Source organism: Gadus morhua, chromosome 7 (assembly GCF_902167405.1).
Source record: "Gadus morhua chromosome 7, gadMor3.0, whole genome shotgun sequence".
Taxonomy (NCBI): domain Eukaryota; kingdom Metazoa; phylum Chordata; class Actinopteri; order Gadiformes; family Gadidae; genus Gadus; species Gadus morhua.
In genome coordinates this window covers 23078362-23097213 of record NC_044054.1, presented here as the reverse complement: position 1 = coordinate 23097213, position 18852 = coordinate 23078362, and the positions used below count along the sequence as shown (strand labels likewise).

At 43.2% G+C, this 18852-nt stretch overlaps 1 protein-coding gene across 1 annotated transcript; it reads right to left on the bottom strand.

Moving 5' to 3' along the window:
- Positions 1–10731: 10731 nt before the first annotated feature.
- Positions 10732–16139, bottom strand: plekhb1 (pleckstrin homology domain containing B1). The gene is made up of 7 exons (XM_030362552.1): positions 15933–16139; positions 15777–15854; positions 13934–14086; positions 13553–13655; positions 13211–13250; positions 12731–12821; positions 10732–11359 (listed from the first exon to the last, which is right to left on the bottom strand). Exons 2-7 carry the CDS (start codon positions 15811–15813, stop codon positions 11226–11228), a joined length of 558 nt encoding a protein of 185 aa, XP_030218412.1. The 5' UTR covers positions 15814–15854; positions 15933–16139; the 3' UTR covers positions 10732–11225.
- Positions 16140–18852: the final 2713 nt, after the last annotated feature.

The window sequence follows — 18852 nt, the reverse complement described above, 5'->3', positions numbered from 1 at the left end:
ATGGCGGTACTGTGCTCAGTCCACTCCAACCTATCAAATATTTATTGTGTGAAATATTATGATGTACTCTATAATTTCGATTTTTTGAGATTTTGATGGCTTGTGTGTGTGTGTGTGTGTGTGTGTGTGCGTGTGCGTGTGCTTGTGCGTGTGTGTGTGTGTGTGTGTGTGTGTGTGTGTGTGTGTGTGTGTGTGTGTGTGTGTGTGTGTGTGTGTGTGTGTGCAGTCTAACAAATGCTTGACATCCTTTCCCGCTCTTTTGGAAATTACCCATTAGGCAGTGAATCACTTGGATAACATTTAAAAAAAGTCATTTTTTTGCAACTTTGCCAGACCTAGGTGGTACATATTTGTATATATTTGTGGGTTCAAATAGGGTCGGATTGAAGCGTTCAATTACTTAATCACGATAAACATAAAGGTTAATGTTAAAGTAACAGCTTAGATATTATTTGTGGAATCTACCCAATGTTGTGTTTAGTGTGGGTCTATAAAAATGTAAATATGGGCAATCCTCCATCATATTTTGAATTTCTTAATAGAATAGAAAATATAGCCACCATAATATTTTCACTGCCGCAATTATGTGTGATTAAATAACGTGTTTTAAATTAAAGTAACCTGAAACAGCCCCAGTTGAGCATCTCTTCAATCTTAATATTAATTTGGAAACGCTCTGATTCACATTGCATACATTTGTAATGAATCCATTTGTGTGTATGTAAACTAAACTCATGCGAGTTGGAGAATTTTGGGGACAAACAAATACGGTGGAATTCAGACCGGTGTGATGAGTCCCATCAGTGAATCACTGGGCATTCTCATAGCGGGGAGTGTCTACACGAAGGTAAACGCAAACCCTTTCTCAATTTTCAACCATCAGACATAATGGAAGGTGAAATTGGCTATTGCTGAAACCAATGCTATTGACAACAAACTGTGGCATTGAAAAAACGTAGTGATTGCATTAGCTTAGTGCTAGTTTTTGGGCCTTCTCTGGAATATAAAAAGTGTACTTTCTAGTGCTGTGGTTATGTGACTATAACATTAATTGAATATTGCTTATGATAGCTTATGCTCCAACGTTTTTCTAGAACTAAGGTTCTTAAAAAAAAAGTCTGTTTAAAGAATACCTTCTGCTGTTATCATCTACTACTGTGGCCTTGTCTGTCTCGCACAAACATGTTGCACCTCAAAGGCACCACTAAATGAGCTGAAGAAGAAAAACAAATTAGCTTAGCGTCAATTGTTCTTGTCGGATCCTTGAATGATTTGTGCTGTCAAGGACAAACATCAACCATAATCTTTACTCTGCTTTTAAACCTCTCTTCCTTCAACCTTGCCTCATTAGCTCGCTAAATGATTGGGTAAGACTGCTGTCATTGACTGAGGCCTTTCTTTTTATAAGCTTTAGCCCAGAAACTATTTACGCACGTCCTCTATTATTTCTTAGTAGTGTACTGTAGTGTGTATGCAATGGGTTAGATTCCCAATGTGTCTAGCCTACCTACATCCATCCTACAGCCTGATTCCAGCAGAATACATCCATCAGTTTGAAGAAAGCCTTCTGCCAAATGACTAGATAGCAGTAAATATAAAAATCCAGAAAGCGGTGTGTAAATCCGTCATGTCCCCAGTAACCTCTCTCCCTCCCTCTCTCTCTCTCTCTCTCTCTCTCTCTCTCTCTCTCTCTCTCTCTCTCTCTCTCTCTCTCTCTCTCTCTCTCTCTCTCTCTCTCTCTCTCTCTCTCTCTCTCTCTCTCTCTCTCTTTCTCTATTTGTGTATACATATCTGTCAATAAATAAAGTCATTCGGTCTGGTGCCCCTTGTATCTACAGGCATATAAAGAGTAACATTCTAGAACTAATTAATAATAATAAATAATACTTAAATAGCGACCCGCCCAATAGATAGTGAACTGTTTACTTCTAATTACCTTGCCCCCTTATCCCAGTCTGCCTTACAAGGAAGATGGGTGGAGGACGAATGGTAAGTAATAGTCTGTGAGGGGGAGAGCCAGCAAAAGCCATACAAAAAAAGAAGCAAGGACCCAAGAAGACCATATAGCAGAGAGAGAGAGAGGAGCAGAAGGTGGGGAAGTGTCAACGGACGCAAAAAATGACCACATGACACCATCCTTTAGTGGCTCCGGCCTGCTCGACCGCAGTACCTGCCTTCCCTCCCAGAAGCTACGTGGGCAGTCAGTCATTTTAATTAGCCGTCCGCGGGCAAGACCGGAGTAGTGCCTGTGGTCGGAGCGCGGTGGCTGGCGGCTCCGCGGGGCTAGTTGTTAGGCGTGCTAACGGCCGGCTCGCTAGCTCACGTAGCATTCCGGCAGAGTTCTTCCACAGGCGAGGGGAGTGCATGTCGCGGCGAGTAAAGGGAACATAATTAACCTCGAGGGAGCACAGGGAGGCATGTGTTCCACCCTCCGTCTTAACCCCCCAGACGGGGAGGTTAAGGACCTTGGACTAGTCAGGGAAAGTGAGAGCGTGTACGCTTTTTGCTTCTGGCGTAAAACAAAAAAAAATTGCTATAAATTAACATACGGCCAGAGGGAAATTGGGGTGAAAAAGATGTATTGCTTTAACTGAAATGAACCCAGTGATCCCGGGCGATGCATATTCAAGCAAGTGCTGACTCGTGCTCCTCCTCTGACGGCGTACGCACACACATTAAAACCCCAAAGGGGGGGGGGGGGGGGGGGGGGGGTTGCCACTGTATCAGCGTGTACGAGGGCCAGGTGGTGGTCGTCTTGGTGGAGCCAGGGGTGCTGAGGGCTCGCCGTGACATTGTTAGCTATGGCAGATCAGGAGGAGGGTGTACCCTTGTTGTTTTCCCTAGCTTGGCAAGTTGGGGCATGGGTGAACTTGTGGAGGGGGCATGCACTGTACGTGGTCGGCTGTTGTGTCTCGGCGAGATCCTTCCCCTCCAGTAGGACTCTAGCCGGCCCCTGATGACTGGGGGTGCTTATATATGCTGGGACTGGGAATGACACCGTCTTGATATCGTTTTTCTGGGGCCTACAGGCCTCTGGATTGGTCGGCTCCTTTGACAGGAGTGCCGCCTCTGGCTGAGCTCGAGGTACCATGGGTGAAGAGCGGTTGAGGGCAAAGTTGGCCAGAAGGGGTGTAGTGAACAGGGAATTGAGTGTTGAGAAAGAGAGTGCGCCGCCATCCAGTTGCATGGTCCCTGCCTCTCTAGGAGCTGAAGAAGGGGTGTTGTGATCTGGGAGGACTGAAAGGGGGGGGGGAGAGATGATATGTTGTCATGGCAAGGAATGAAGCCGGCAGCGTGGCAGTAGTGGGCGGGGGGGGGGGGTTGTGCTGGAACGCCCCCCTCCCCTCCTCCATTGTGTGTGATTGATGCCGTGATGACTGCTACGAGGTCTCCCGGCCTGATGAATGACACCTGGTGGCACCCAATGCACTCCTAGGCATTGTGAACACAACGGCAGAGCGCTGCGGTCGGGCCCCTACGGCTGTGAGGCGGCCCCCTATGCATCAGGACAATGCTGTGGCCCGCCAATTGACTTAGTGGCTATCAGGTCTGCAGCCATGGCTAAGTGCCAACCACAAGCCTGTGAATCGTTTGAGGCCCGAGAGGGCTGTGGAATGGGAACGAAGGGTTAGGTGCTTGGAACTGTAGTGCACTGAAAACTGGAGGACTTCGCCCAGAATCAATCCGTTTTGAAGCCTTCATAGCCACACGTGGAGGGCCGCGACAATGGCCGGTGCGAGGTGAAACAAAACGCTGTAGGTGGGCAGTGAGTCATCTGCGCCCCCCCCCTGCCCAGAAACAGGATAGATGACACTGATAACAGGTGTTAACGGGCACCAGAAGTGACAAGCCGCCTTATGTATGTGAAGTTGTTAGGGATCACTCCCTAACAACTGCACATACATAAGGCGGCATGTCACTTCTGGTGCCCAGAAGTGACAAGAAGAGGGAGGCGTGGGGAGCGTGCTCGGTGGAGTTTGAATAAGAGGGGTCGGCTGGCATCACATTAGAATATTAGTTTTGCCTAAAACCGTCTCTGCGTGTTTGTCCTTGAGCCCGGCAATTTTGGGGGCGTCATGCTGCGTGAGCTAGAACCGCAAACACCAGAGATGAGTCTGCTCCCTGCCTCTGTGCCAGGTGCACAGGGAGGCATGCCTGTGCGTGATGCCCGTCATCCATGGGGGGTTGAGGGGGTGGGGTTGTTACCAGGATCTGCTGTGTGGGAACGCTCACAGAGGGGTGCACGTCGGCTGGCAATGCAGAGCTTCTGGTAGACAAAAATTTGCTACGACTATACGCGAGGTGATTTAAAAATATACTAACAGCACACACACGCAGGCAGGCACGCACACGCAGACACAGATACACACACGCACGCACACACACACACACACACACACACACGCAATCACACACACACACACACACACACACACACACACACACACACACACACACACACACACACACACACACACACACACACACACACACAGTCAAGTCAAATAATCGACTTAGCTTTAGTTATTTCTCTCTGCCTTCGTATACTTTGTGAGATTGTGCAGCAGAAGGCTGCTGAAAGTATATGGCCTGCTTGTTTTATCAGTTATGTCGGATAGAACACTGCCAAATCCCTAGCGTTTGCCAGTAAACACAACTTTATCTACACTACAAATAATTTGTACAACATGTTTTATTTATTTGCGATTTATAAATGCACATTGTGCAGTCCTACTGCAATGCCATGATTCAATTCTTGAGCGTTTGTCAATTCCATAGCGTTCTTGTGCTTGTTTGTTTGTTGTTCTGATGGGGTTTTACTGAAACCCTGAAGAAGCTGAAGATTATGCACATTTAAAGACTATTCTTTGGCTTCATTACTCAGTTTTGTAATTTCATTAAATGTTCCGTCCTTCACCGCCAACTCTCTTGTTCTGGTTAGATTGGAGCGGCTGTTGGTAATGAAAGCGGGTCAACATCGGACCAACCTTTGACTTAATCAGTCGTGTTCATTTACAAAGATTGATTGCACTTAAAGGGATTCTAACCAAGTTAACTCTGCAATAAAGATACAATTAACATTTGAAAGCCACAAAAAAAAGGAAAAACTGTTTGAACAAAGACATTCAATAGGCCTACAATTATCATTTTCTATTAGCACTAATCTATGTGCCGACATTATCACAGTAGTTATTAAATAGCTTATACACAAACATGCTTTATATACCTCAATACACACACACACACACACACACACACACACACACACACACACACACACACACACACACACACACACACACACACACACACACACACACACACACAATGACTTAAATACTGGACATAGCCTCTGAGTTATAAAGAAACCGGGTTCATTCTCAAGGCCAGAGATCATGAATGCTAGTGAAACAGTGCTTCTCTCTCTCTCTCTCTCTCTCTCTCTCTCTCTCTCTCTCTCTCTCTCTCCCTCTCCCTCTCTCTCTCTCCATTCTGTCACGAGCTTCTCCTTGCCGGGCAGCTGTGCCCAGGGAAAGAGAAGACAGGAGGACGTTGTTACAACCACTGGATGTTCAAGGCTTCACGCCGGAAGCTCAGCGGACGATGTATAGGAATCAGAGAGAGGCTATATCTACACAAAGGACCGTCTACTACTCCACCCCTTTTCCTCACCCAACAACCCCTCCACCCTGAGCCAGCACCGCCTCCGGCACTCTGCAGCTATCATTTTGCCAAGTAGAACTACTACAACCCTGAGCTACATAATAAGATGGCCGGGCAGACAGTTAATCAATATTTTTGTCTCAGCCCAGAGTGAATGCCGTGCTACCTGTTTGCTGATGGATGTGTTGACAGATGATGTCTTTTATTTATTTATTCATGTGATTACCTTCTACTCAATTGATGATTGCCACGGAGAGTGGGAAGGCAACCTGTTTGAACCCCAGCACTGGCCACGGGCATTCTGGTAATGAACCATCATGTCTGCCATATCACGGCATACATAGTAATGAAGACATTCTATAGTGGGGAGCTTCATGACGTTAGACCAGCCAAAGAGTGGAAATGGGCAAAATAGAAGACCATCATTCTTCTGTGAAGCTGGGCATTCTGTGATTCCCTGATGTGATTCCTCGAGGGTAAACCCCTGAAGCGTGTCAGGGTTCAGGACCCAGGGTATAAGCGTGACTGAGCTCTCCTTCGATCGTTACATCTGGAACGGAAAAACATCCCTGATGTAGGATCCTAACGGGTCCCTCTGCTGCGGTTTGCTTAACTCCCAGGGAAATGAGCAACGGAAGCGGGGTAGAGGGCGGTTTGATATCAGAGGACTGCGGCTGTCGGACTGCCCGGCGACAGGGGACGGCCCTAGATTCTGAGGCGGAGGAGCTGCAACCTATTCATCAGTGTGTCCGCTCTTTGGATCCAGAGATGCTGGTTGGCTGATGTTGAGGAAGCTGTCAAATGAGCAGTCAGGCTGCAGCCGCCCGCCACTGTTTATCTGCGGATGTCGGAATAACAGATATATCATTATCCCCTCGTATTATTCATGAGGGCCATGCAAAATTGAGCAAATAACTATTGAAAGGTATCAACGTGAGCTGATGAATATGGAACAGGGCGTCGCACAAGCGGACTAAAATGCGGGCAGCTTCATAATTACATTGTTTGTATATTAATGGGGTCCACTCCGAGGGTTGGGCACGTGGCTTTGAGCGAGCCAAATCACTGCCTAGAGCCTTTTCCACACGCAAAGCGTTTGTTCGCAAGATCTGTTAAAACATGCACGTTTCAGGGCGGGGCTTCCCAACCTTGAAGTCATAACCCCGTGTGGAACAGGGGTCATTATGGGGTTTCTGACTTAAAAAGGATTTTATAAAATAGTTGTAGTAAAGATATTAATCTAAACATATTTTCTTATCTTGCAAGTTGTTTTGCTTACGAGAATCTCACTATCAACAGTCCCAATTCTCGTTACTAGCTCCACCAAGCCAGCCGAGAAACGCTAGTTCGCGTCACACAGTTGCACACACGTCAGAGTTAACAGAATACGTGTTTTTTTTTAATCAGAGATTCTCCAACTTACTGACTGTGAGGACTCAATCTTACACTTTTTGTTGTTTGAGGGTTAGGATATAGTTTAAGGGTTGGGTAAACTTAAGAGTCTAAGCAAGTCTCAATTAGAGTCTAAGCTAACCCAACCCTTAAACAACATCATAACAAGGTTTGAGAATCATGTAAGCCTTAGATGATTCTCAAACTTGTATCACTACCGTCAAGACTGTTGTTCAAATTTGCTAGGAATAGGGTGGAATAGTAATATTATTATTACTAACAACACATAATAATAAAGCCTCCACCTCCACCACGTGTTGGTTGTTAATTAGCAGCCTGGTACCTTCCGGCCCTTCATCACTAATGCAACGCCTCCTCTGTGAATAAACTACTGGTGGACGGTTTTATCCTTTCAAATGTTAATGTTTTGGGAGCAGAAGTGGGAAAGCCGTGAAAGGGTTACATAGTGCATACGTTTAATAGCAATGGCTGTTTGAGACCAAATCGTCTCTTCTCAGATTCACACTTTCAATGAATCAATTTCAACATTTCACACTTTGCATTTAACATTCACACTTTGTGTCTTTGACTTCTATGTGTTGTTACCACTTTCTATTTGAGGGACATTCTACTGCCAAAAAACATTAATTTTGTAATTTCATGATATTTATCCAAGGCAGAGCACAGATCAAAATGGAAATAGTCCAATGAATTCTCAAAAGCTTCCAACGACTATCCCCACAACCTTCTTTCTGTGTATCACAACTTTCTGGCGGGTTTAATTCAAAGATACGTCTAGCTTTGAACCAAAAGCTCAGAATATCCCCCCCCCCCAACCCCCCGTCACGATGCCTCAAATATTCAGCATCGGCAGAGAAAGTCGGGATGACATCAACACATTACCTCTGGTTACATAAGGGCTTCCAGTTTATTTCTGGCCATGTTCAGTTTGGCCCTGTGCAGTGGACTCACAGGTAGGTTATAGGATACAAGACTTTTCTAATTTGTATGGTATTCATTATTTCTCATGCTATTTCATTTCTATTTTACATTTTAGTTTTTATGATCTCTATTGTATTATCATTTACCCCTCTTGTCGGTATCGTTATGAAGTGGAAGTACTTCCTCATCGATCGAAATAGACAGTCAGAGGTCAGGGGATTTATCTCAGGTTAATACTTATAGGGCTTGGTCAACAATTTACCCTGTTTATAGTACCGTGTTTATGTCAGGTCAATGACCGAGAGTACATGGATAGCATTATGTATTTAAGAGTCTCTCAACCAAATGTCAAATATCAATCAAATACCATGGCTTATCCAGAAACTATCTATAAAAAACGAAACAATATAATAATACGCAATCATTATCATTAACCTAACCATACACACAAAAATAAATTTAGTTATATTTATAAATATACTGTGAATATATTTATATATAGTACAGCTGAGGTCATTTATTTTATGAGGGACATAGGTTCTGTCAAAAATCAATCCTTAATTTTCCTTGGTCGACATTTCATCTACAATTTCATCAGTTACAAAAGTCTTGCACAAATACAAAGTGCTAGACCCTTTAGGTCTGTTCCCCCCTTGTTACCGGTGTGTGTGTGTGTGTGTGTGTGTGTGTGTGTGTGTGTGTGTGTGTGTGTGTGTGTGTGTGTGTGTTTGTGTGTGTGTGTGTAGGGGCGGGGGGGGTGAGGTTATTAGAGGTCATTTGCCCAAAGACTAGGCCCCTTCCCTTTGAATCATTAAGTAAAAAGGGGGCAAGCGTTTGATGCTTCTTGATGTAATGATCCCAGGCAAGTCGAAGAGTTCAAAGTAAATTGGCAAGGGTAGAGGAGAGGCTTCTCTGCCACGGAGCAAAACACAGAAATCAGCCAGCTATGTTTAATAGAATTTTCATCAGCGCTCACAACCAAGTCTCTCAAATGGCTTATCTAAAATAATGGCTGCAGAGGTTCATTACCTCCTTGTCAAATTAAATTTATTTTTCTCCTCAAGGCAGATTGGATAGTAATTACAGATTTAACCAGAAGAAGGTTCTAACTCTGCCTGCCGAAAGCAGGGAGGAGGCCATAATGACAGAAGAATTAGTCTGTTTCGTCTTAAGGATTGTGTTGCAAGAGATTACTCATTCACTTCACAGAGATGCAAAAGGAGCAGGTTTTATAATGAAATATAGTTGACTGTCTGTAGCCTTGCTACTTTAAAGAGACAACTTCTTCATGCAAACCAGGTAGGCGCTAGACAGTTTCTGTTAACTAATTAAACTATTAAAATGTAATAGATACAACAAAGTATATTATTTCAGATAGAATAATCCGTGACATTCAATCATCGCTGGTAATGATGCAAAACAGCTCTGAGCATGGTTCATCTATCAATGAATTAAGTCTGGACACTGGCAAATTAAAGACGTTACCATAAAGACGACAAGGGTTGAGTGTAGAACGTTCACAAACGCTTACAGCGTTCTGCGAATGCCAGGTACTACATGTTGTCCTTGACAAATAAGCCTGCTGATTGTGTTTGAATTGGCGACAATGTGTTGCAGTGTACCAGGAAGTAGTTTAACTGAAAGACAACGCGTAAAGGAAACTGACAGCCTTTTTACCTTGGCAGCTCTCTCTCGTTTAAAACTGACAAGTTCTTCAGACAACAAGCCTGTGCGGGCGTGCATAATGTTCCGACACTGTGAATAGTATATCGATCACCCCACTGGGACGTTCTCTAAGCACTCCCGCTATTGCAAATCAAATCCTGAAGGATCGATAGACGTCCCTCCAGATCCCTCTTGCATTCAGTCTCGTCCTAATATCCTGTTTTTAATGAGGTGCCACATCAGGCGACCAGAATAAACCCATACAGCAACAACCATATGACTCTATACACTCAGATACAAAGAATCCAACGTTTCAACATGGCCGTCCCTTTTGGCCCTCTTAATCATTAATTCAGTAGGAAAATAGCATGTTTCCCGGCTGCAGCGTTGCACAAGTCCAGGGCTGCGTTCCAAAAACAACAAATGAAAGTAAGGGTGAAAGGACCTGTGAAAGTCACTGCTGGCCCTGAGAGACACAGAGATGAGCTAGTAGAGCTAGCTGTATCAACCGTATAATCTATTGCAGCCATCGTGATACACTCCTTTTCTCTCAAGACCAGAGAAAATGCATTAAGTATTGGCTACGAGTCTGCACCGGCATTGCTTACTGCTGGTTTTCACCATCCATGGTGATAACCAAATGTGTGAATCCTAAAACCACCTCGCAAATTTGCACAAGCTGATATGGTATTGTGGATTTCAACACACTAGTTTTTGCTCTTGTCTTTTGAAGAAAAGCTGATACCCGAGGCAGATGCAAAGACCTCCAGAGATACGACTGAAGTTTGGGCCCTCCATGAATATCTAGATACAAAGATGTGGGCGTCTAAGGTATCCCGCTAAACAGCAAGTGCCAGACCTTCATTTAGCCTATTGTGATACCCTTGTGGTAGAACTTCCTCTCCAGAAGAATTCTCAAGAGTTTGTCAGGTTCCCTTCCTATATCCTCTTTACTGTTCGTCTAAATTTGGCTGATTTCAGATATGTGCAACAACAAATTATATCATTGTTTTTAAAAGACAGCTATTTTGAGCATTCTCTGATACACTAAGGCTTATGGCAACCTGAAACCAGAAACACAAACATGTCTATTTATTTTTTATTTCAATGAACTGCCATTCTAATTCAAATATACCCAATATACCCCTCTCAATAGTCAATACTGTCATATATACTGCTTCTAAAGTGCAAGTGTTCCATGAACATAAAAAGACAGCAGTTAAATACATCTATATAATTTACAGTCTACAATATTTACAATATTGCAAAGATATATAAACGCAATAACATACAGAAAGGGGGTTTGAACCTCTTGTCGTTTTGAATTGCTGTAATTCCGCGAATCATGGACCCACAGCAATTTCAGCTTCTCAGAAAAATACGACCGTTGGTTTCAACAGGCGCCATTTCATCAGAGAAGTACATAAAAAAAGATACAAACGTAAAACACAAAAGGAACAACAAAGCAGTTGTTCGTGCTCGAAGGATTCGGAGTCCAGTCCTGCACTGGATTAGGCAGAGCTTTTTGTGGCGTGGTGCATTGTGGGTCAGGGGGAGCCCTCTTAGCAGAACAAGAAGGGCATCCAGAGGAAGGAGCGCATGGCCGCCCCGGCAGCCATCCCGGCCAGCAGGCCCAGGGCCAGCTGCTCTGCCACGCCGTCGAACGGATCCCTCTGAACCACCACCTGATGCGTACCTGTAGCGAGTGAACCACACAGGAACGGGTTTACGCGGTGGGACTTTCAACTTCGTCTCTCCGAACTCATTACAACTTTGAAGCCCCATTCATGCATCCTATTCCTTCATTCCAGTCTTGTTTGGAATGTAGGCTACTGAAGAATTTAAGGGTTAGGATGAGGGATTATCCCTAGTCGATTCACTAAACAATGCGTGGATATTATCAATGAGACCACCGCGCTTATAGTTGTCATCTGTCTGTTGCTGAGTTCGATTCTGAGTCAGTTGAAGCGTGCTATCTGTATGTATTATGTAATTTTAATATTTGTTGAAGTGGCTAAATGTCGAAATGTCAAAATAGGAAAAAAAATACATATATAGATCAGGTGGCATTAACAATTGTGAACATTTGGAATGAGAGTTGAAGAGCTTTAAACCCTCAAAACTGCCTTCAATGGATGCATATTTTAGCGCAGAGAAAAACCTTTCTTCATCAGGCTGTAATCATGATTTGTCTTTGCTATTATTAGACTATCATCATTACGGATAGATTTGCCGGGATGAGGGGAATCAATTGTCATTCCCTGTTTGCCAATACTATAATTAATACCTCAAAACCATAAACATCAATAATTAATTAATGAATTGTGAGAGTATTGAATCTATATCAGGCTGTTTGATTGAATTTCATTTAATTCCTTATTCAACCCATCTTAATTTTCAAATAACGATATACCAAGACAATAAATAACTGAAAGGATTGCATTGTAGTGCCCCCTTGGATCATACCATATCTTTGCATTTATTTTTTTCAGCGTAATCCATTTCAACGGATCCTTCCATAGTGATATGCAGCCATGCCGATAAGGAGCAGGAAGGGGTCATGGCATCTTGCTCGACAATGCCTTCAGGTAAACTGCAGACTTGGGGTACTACCCTAGAATTGGCTGAGAATGGAACTCCCTAACCTAGACTTTCCTGACCCCTCTTTGCTAATACACTCCCCCAGTAAACCTCACACCTCTCTCCCCAGATAGATGAGACCTGTGCCTAACCCATATTAATAATAATCATAATCATATTAATACAAATCTGAAAGTGGACTTGTCGATTGCTTTTTATTGAATATCTCAAAGATGCTCTTAATACTGGAAAACTAAGATGCAAAACAGAAATACATTAGTGAAAGAATGTATTTATATTTTCCTAAACATATAAATATGCCCACACATACACGTAAGTGTACTGCCAATTGAGAGGGAAGAGGAGTAGGAGAAGGGAGGGCTTGGCAAGACTGAAGGCCAACGTGTGAATTGGGTTTTGAGGGCAGTTTTGAATGGCTATAGGGTTTGGAGGTCCCTCAGGTGTTCCGGATGGGAGTATAATGTACCTGGTCCTGCTCCAGGTGTGATGTAGATGGTGTGGTGGCTGTTGACTGGAACCGCCTGATAAGAGTCATCATAAGGGTCGTAGGTGAACAGCTGTGCACCAGGAAGAAAAACAAAACCCAGTTTAGAAACTCAACTGGCCTCAGGTCAGGGTGCTCACACCTTTACCAAGATCATGGGAAAGGCATTTGAAGACCTTTGTTTTTCTCTTATTTTTCGCATTGAAAATAAGAGCATTTTAATTATGAGATAGCATTTGCGATCCATCAAGCACTTAAGACTCAATTAGAGAAGCACAGCAAGAAGACTTTATTTTTGTACACAAGCCTTTTACAATTACTTTATGGTTTAATCTGCGGCCACAGAGAGAATAGAAACCATTAATACGTGTGTGAGCAGAATGCTACGAGAAGGCGCTGAAGCTACCCCATAGAATGTCGATTACCAACACAACACATATACTTATATGCACTTAAACTCACCGGGTTCCTTTTGGTATCGACTATGGTGAGTTTCCAGGCTCTGTAAATAGAACCAACAATACGTTAGGGCGTGGCAGACTTGCTGACGTTGGGTCAGTACAACTAATTATTTTAATTAAACTTAGCCAATGCTTAAAGGCAATTATTCTCTATTTTAAGATGTCCTTAATGACCAGGTACTTATTAGACTTAGAGCATCATGGCTGAAAGATGCCTACAGGTAGACTGTTGCCCACGGGGATTGAACACACAACCTTTGGGCTGGGAGAAAGGATCTTTGTTAGCCATGACCAGATCATGGTATCCCCTGCCGCTGCACTATGGTGTTCAGAGAGCACTCACATGGCTTCGTCTTCACTGTTGGCACAAAGGTTGACGCTGGAGCCGTCAGCCAGCAGGACCACCAGGAGGTTCTCTCTGGGGTGGCTCTCAGGGGGATTCACACCTGTGGAGCCACAGCTTTTAGTGGTGTGAAGTCTGAAGGTGTGAGTGTGCGTGAATGTGCTCCGGGTGGGAAGTCAGAGTGTAGCATTCACACGCGTGTGCTGCATGGGGATGGTGACGCAACAAGCGGCACAACAAGGCACGCACGTGCAAGCACATGCATGCACGCAGGCACATGCACGCACCCACATGCATTCAGGCACATGCACACATGCACATGCGCACACGCAAACACACACACACACACACACACACACACATTGGGAACGTAATAGCTACCTGCACACTCAAAGCCAGATCTGACGTCTACACATGTGGTCTTGAGGCTGACGCGTTGCATGAAGTCTCTTCTGCTGTCGCTCTTGTAGAAGACAAAACTCCCATCAATCCAAATATCACACCAGTTCAATTTCCAGCGTTTGAGGACTGTGGCTGATAGGAGAGAAGGATGAGGTGAGAAACTGAGAGGAAACGCTGCAGGGAGTCTGGAGCTCCATAGGTACCTCACGCCAGCAGACCTGGGTGAATTATAGTTTCATTCTTATTCTTCTTGAGGAACAATGTATCCTGGTCTGGATGTATTTCTTTCTATATTAAACCCATACAATCCCTGCTTCTACAAAAACCTATCATAATTATGGTTCCACAGCAGGTATTTTAAGCGCTCCACTGTATGAAATAAGACATATATTTGTAAGTAAGCTGCAAGTGCAGTGGGTTTCCCTCTTAGGACTAGATTTGGGGTTTTCTGTTAATATGTCTATCTTGATCAAGGTCATTTATTCTAACTTGTTTGGTTACGGCAACTTACATTTACTAATTACTTATCAAGATGAATAAAGGGAATCGTTTTGGTGACTGAGGATTGTGGTCACAGAAGACATTATTTTAAATGGAATCTGGTTGCAGTTGGCCTGTTACACTTGTGCTTTATTTGCATGAAAATCAATGATGCCAAGGTATAATTTATGTGTTTCTGTTTCAGTTTTTATTGTACTTCATCATTTGTTCTCTCTTCCACTCTCTCTCTCTCTCTCCCTATCTCTTCCACTGTCTTTCTCTTTCACTCTGTCTCTCTCCCTTACACCCTCTCTCTCTCTCTCTCTCTCTCTCTCTCTCTCTCTCTCTCTCTTTCACTTTCTCTCTCTTTCACTTTCTCTCTTTCTTCCACTCTGTCTCTGTCACTCCCTCTCTTCCACTGTCTCTATCTTCCACTCTCTCTCTCTCTCTCTCTCTCTCTCTCTCTCTCTCTCTCTCTCTCTCTCTCTCTCTCTCTCTCTCTCTCTCATACTCTCGCCCTCTCTCTCTCTCCAAAATGTGCAATTCTTGACGTTTCTCTCTTGCAAACAACAGTGGCCATTCAGTTGTATTTTAGGCTCATACTCTGTGTGGGTTGGTGCGCTTCCATTGGCTAACCGTGATAAGCCACTTACAGGTAGACAGTTGATTGGATTACAGGTGGGTCTAAGTGGCACACACACACTAGAGTTTTATAACAGTCCCATTTTACACCGTCAAGCTGTAGAGAAGATTCTTGGTTCCCTTTGATAGGAGTCAAACCAATCGATGTTGTACTCCAAATGAGGCGTATTCGGTTACGTGTGAAGCAGTAATTCACCTTGGCAAAGGCAGAATATTATATCACGCCACAAATCCTTTGTCGACAATTTAGTAGATCAAACTTTATTTCATATGTACCTCAAGTTACAAGGTTACAATAGCCGTCCACCAGTTTATGGTGGACTGCATTCTCAATGAAGGTGTTTAGTGATTTGAATATGAATGTGATTTACTACATTACCCACGATGCTACTTGCTCAAACAGACAACTCTGAATTCAAATTTAAAGGTCACCTGTTTGGTAGCTCTTTAATACAAAGTGTGTTTACAATAGTTCACAGAAAACAAAACAGGGATTAAAGTGTTAGCAGCAGCTTGACCTGCTCATAAGCAAGACACTGTAAATCAGCCTAACCTTTGCTACAAACTAAATTAAATAACCTAGATAACCTTTAACCACAAAAATGAGCTGGTCTTTAAAATAGGAAACAGCGTTGCGTGGATATGATTAGGAAGAACCTGAAACCAATATGTGACCTGTTGTTAAGAAGAAAATACTTACTCTGTCTCCACAGCCAACCAGATTTCATGAGGGCCATCACTCCGAAGAAATTGCCGATTCAATGCAAATAATTCCCCTCTGAAACAGAGCAGAAAGAACAAGGTGCCGTTTTGGTGGTTGGAGTTTGTCCTCCCAGTCCTTGTCAACTAGCAGTACCTCAGTTTCTCTTGTTATTTATATGGATTCCTTCTCCCGCTGGAGAATGAGGAGGATAATGCTAGATATTTTCGGCCCTGTGTGAGTGACTCACCAGATTATTCAGGATTAGGATTTGCCATGCCCCCTCTTCTAGAAACCCATTCTTCTAGCCTCTCCTTCTATTTCACTACTGCTAGTATTTTACCGCTAGCATGCCTCATACCTTCCTTTTTTATTATTTTTATCGTGCAGCAATGTGTTAAAAGCTGTCTTTGTTTCATTGTAAATCTTCTATTCTTCTTCATTCATATAAGAACAATTATTGGATACAGAATATATTTTTTAGGGACAAACTATCCCAACTGTTCTGTAAATTTCCACATTGATTCCAGTATGAGATTACAACATAGTAATTGGGGATTAAGCATGACTGCAAGGTTATTTTTGTTAATCCCGCTAACACTATCATCAGGTAATTTGTTGCACAACATTACTATCATTTTATGTTGTATAACTATCTACTTAGCTAGCCAGCTAGGAAGGTTTCATAAGTAGTTATGTGCTCATTCAGTTGACTGCAATAAGTTCATGCATCCTGACCCTGTGACATTATTTATCACTCTATCCTTTCGTGCATATTTTAAACATACATTAGTTCTGCTGTTTATACTGAGGGGAAAAAAGGGAAATATTTTACATTAAATGACCCTGCGCAGCCCACTTAGTAACATTCCTGCAGATGGAGATAGCGCCATCTTGTGGTGAAAAGTAATCAATGCAATATAATCTGAAAAAAACAATGGACTTGGGATATAGCCTAAGAAGATTGGTTACAATATTTCTGTTCAACTTTCAAGTTATTGCATTGATTTGAAATACACTTTAAAAAAACTTTTCTTAACGTGGTCTTTATGACTACCATTTTATTACTTTGCTTTAGAAGCATTAGCATAGAGTAATGAAATGATTGTCCATTGCATTCTTGGAGGATTCAAGACGTCCAGTCTGCTTAATATGTTAAATAAATGTGTTTGTCAATACAAATTGTTGCATGATAGGAAATCACATTTTTATTATCAATGCATATGGCAAACCGGAGTTGCATATATCTAGACTGCTAGTTACCACGCACTAAAAATGTTCAATAAATAATGATCAACAACCACAAATCCCACACCATCCCTGTCTCACACGGAGTCCCCTAAGGCTCAGTGCTTGGCCCCATCCTCTTCATCCTCTAGATGCTCCCACTAGGTCACATCATCCGCCGCCATGGTCTTCAATTTCACTGTTACGCCGACGATACCCAACTATACATCACCACCACAGCCATTACTCCTGCCATCCTATACACTCTCACCAACTGCCTCACTGACATCCAAACCTGGATGGACAACAACTTCCTCAAACTCAGCGGCATAAAACTGAAATCATAATTTTCGGCCCAAAAACCATCATCCCCACCTCCCAGAACTTCTCAATTTGCATTGATGGTCACTCTGTCACTCCTTCCCCCCTGGTCAGAAACCTCGGCATCATCATGGACCCCACGCTCTCTTTCAAGTCACGCATAAACAGCGTCAGAAAAACATCCTTCTTCCACCTCTGCATTATTGCACGCCTTCGACCCACTCTTTCATCCTCAGCTACCGAAACACTAATCCACGCCTTCATCACTTGCAGACTCGACTATTGCAATAGCATTCTGTATGGCCTCCCCTTCACTATCCTTCAAAAATTGCAATATGTACAAAACTCTGCTGCCCGACTGCTTACTAACTCCCCCTCCAGAGAACACATTACTCCCATCCTCCGTCAACTTCATTGGCTTCCAATAAAACAACGCATCAATTTCAAGATCCTCCTTACCACCTACAAAGCGCTGAACAACTTTGCACCCTCGTACATAACAGATCTCCTCCATCGCCACTCCCCCACTCGCCGCCTACGCTCTGCTGATGCCAACCTTCTCACCTCCATCACCAAGACCAAGTATCGCTCCCTCGGGGACAGAGCCTTCGCCATCGCCGCCCCTACCCTCTGGAACTCCCTCCCTCTGGCCATCCGAAACTCTGATACACTCTGTTCATTCAAAAGTCAACTTAAAACCTATCTCTTCAGGACCAACTACGACATTTGACAAATCATCCTCCGCCATCTTCCTCTCTCTCCCGCTCTCTTAATGTGTTGCCTATTGTTGTGGTGTTGTTTATTTTTTTCCCTTTTGTTTGAGTGTCTGTACTGTCTGTATGTATTCCTTTCTTATTTGTAAGGCGTCTTTGAGTATTTAGAAAAGTGCTATAAAAAACGGATCAATTATTATTATTATTATTATTAAATATAAATGTAATTTGTAAAGCACCTTTCTTAACAAGGTTACAAGGTCTTAGAAGACGTACAAAAACAATAAAATACAGAACAAATGAAGTAAAAAACATGAAATTAAACATTAAACAACATCAATAAACAGTGGTACCAAAATAATAACCACAAACATTATAAACAAGCAACAAGCATAGAATAAACACAAACAAAAAAGATTCATAAAATATTACAATTTAAAAAAAGGAAATGCTGAGCCAGTTTACCTAAGGTCAGGGGGCAGGCAATTCCAGAGTTTGGGGGCTTGGATAGCAAAGAAACCGGTTACCCATGGTTACCAACCATGGGTGCAACCAATAGAGTTGAATCAGGGGAATTTACGACCTGACACATATGGGACTTGGAGCTCACTAAGGTAGCTAGGTGCCAGACCATGAAGAAAAATCGTATAATCAGCCAGAGAAGAGCAGTTCAATCCGCAGTGATGCGTTAAAATCTCCTTGTACCAGTAATAAATCTAGCAGTCACATTCTGCACCAATTGTGGATATACTGAGGGGCCCAGACTGGAGTGATAGCTCTGGGGTTCTATGAAATGATACCTTAAAGTCCAACTA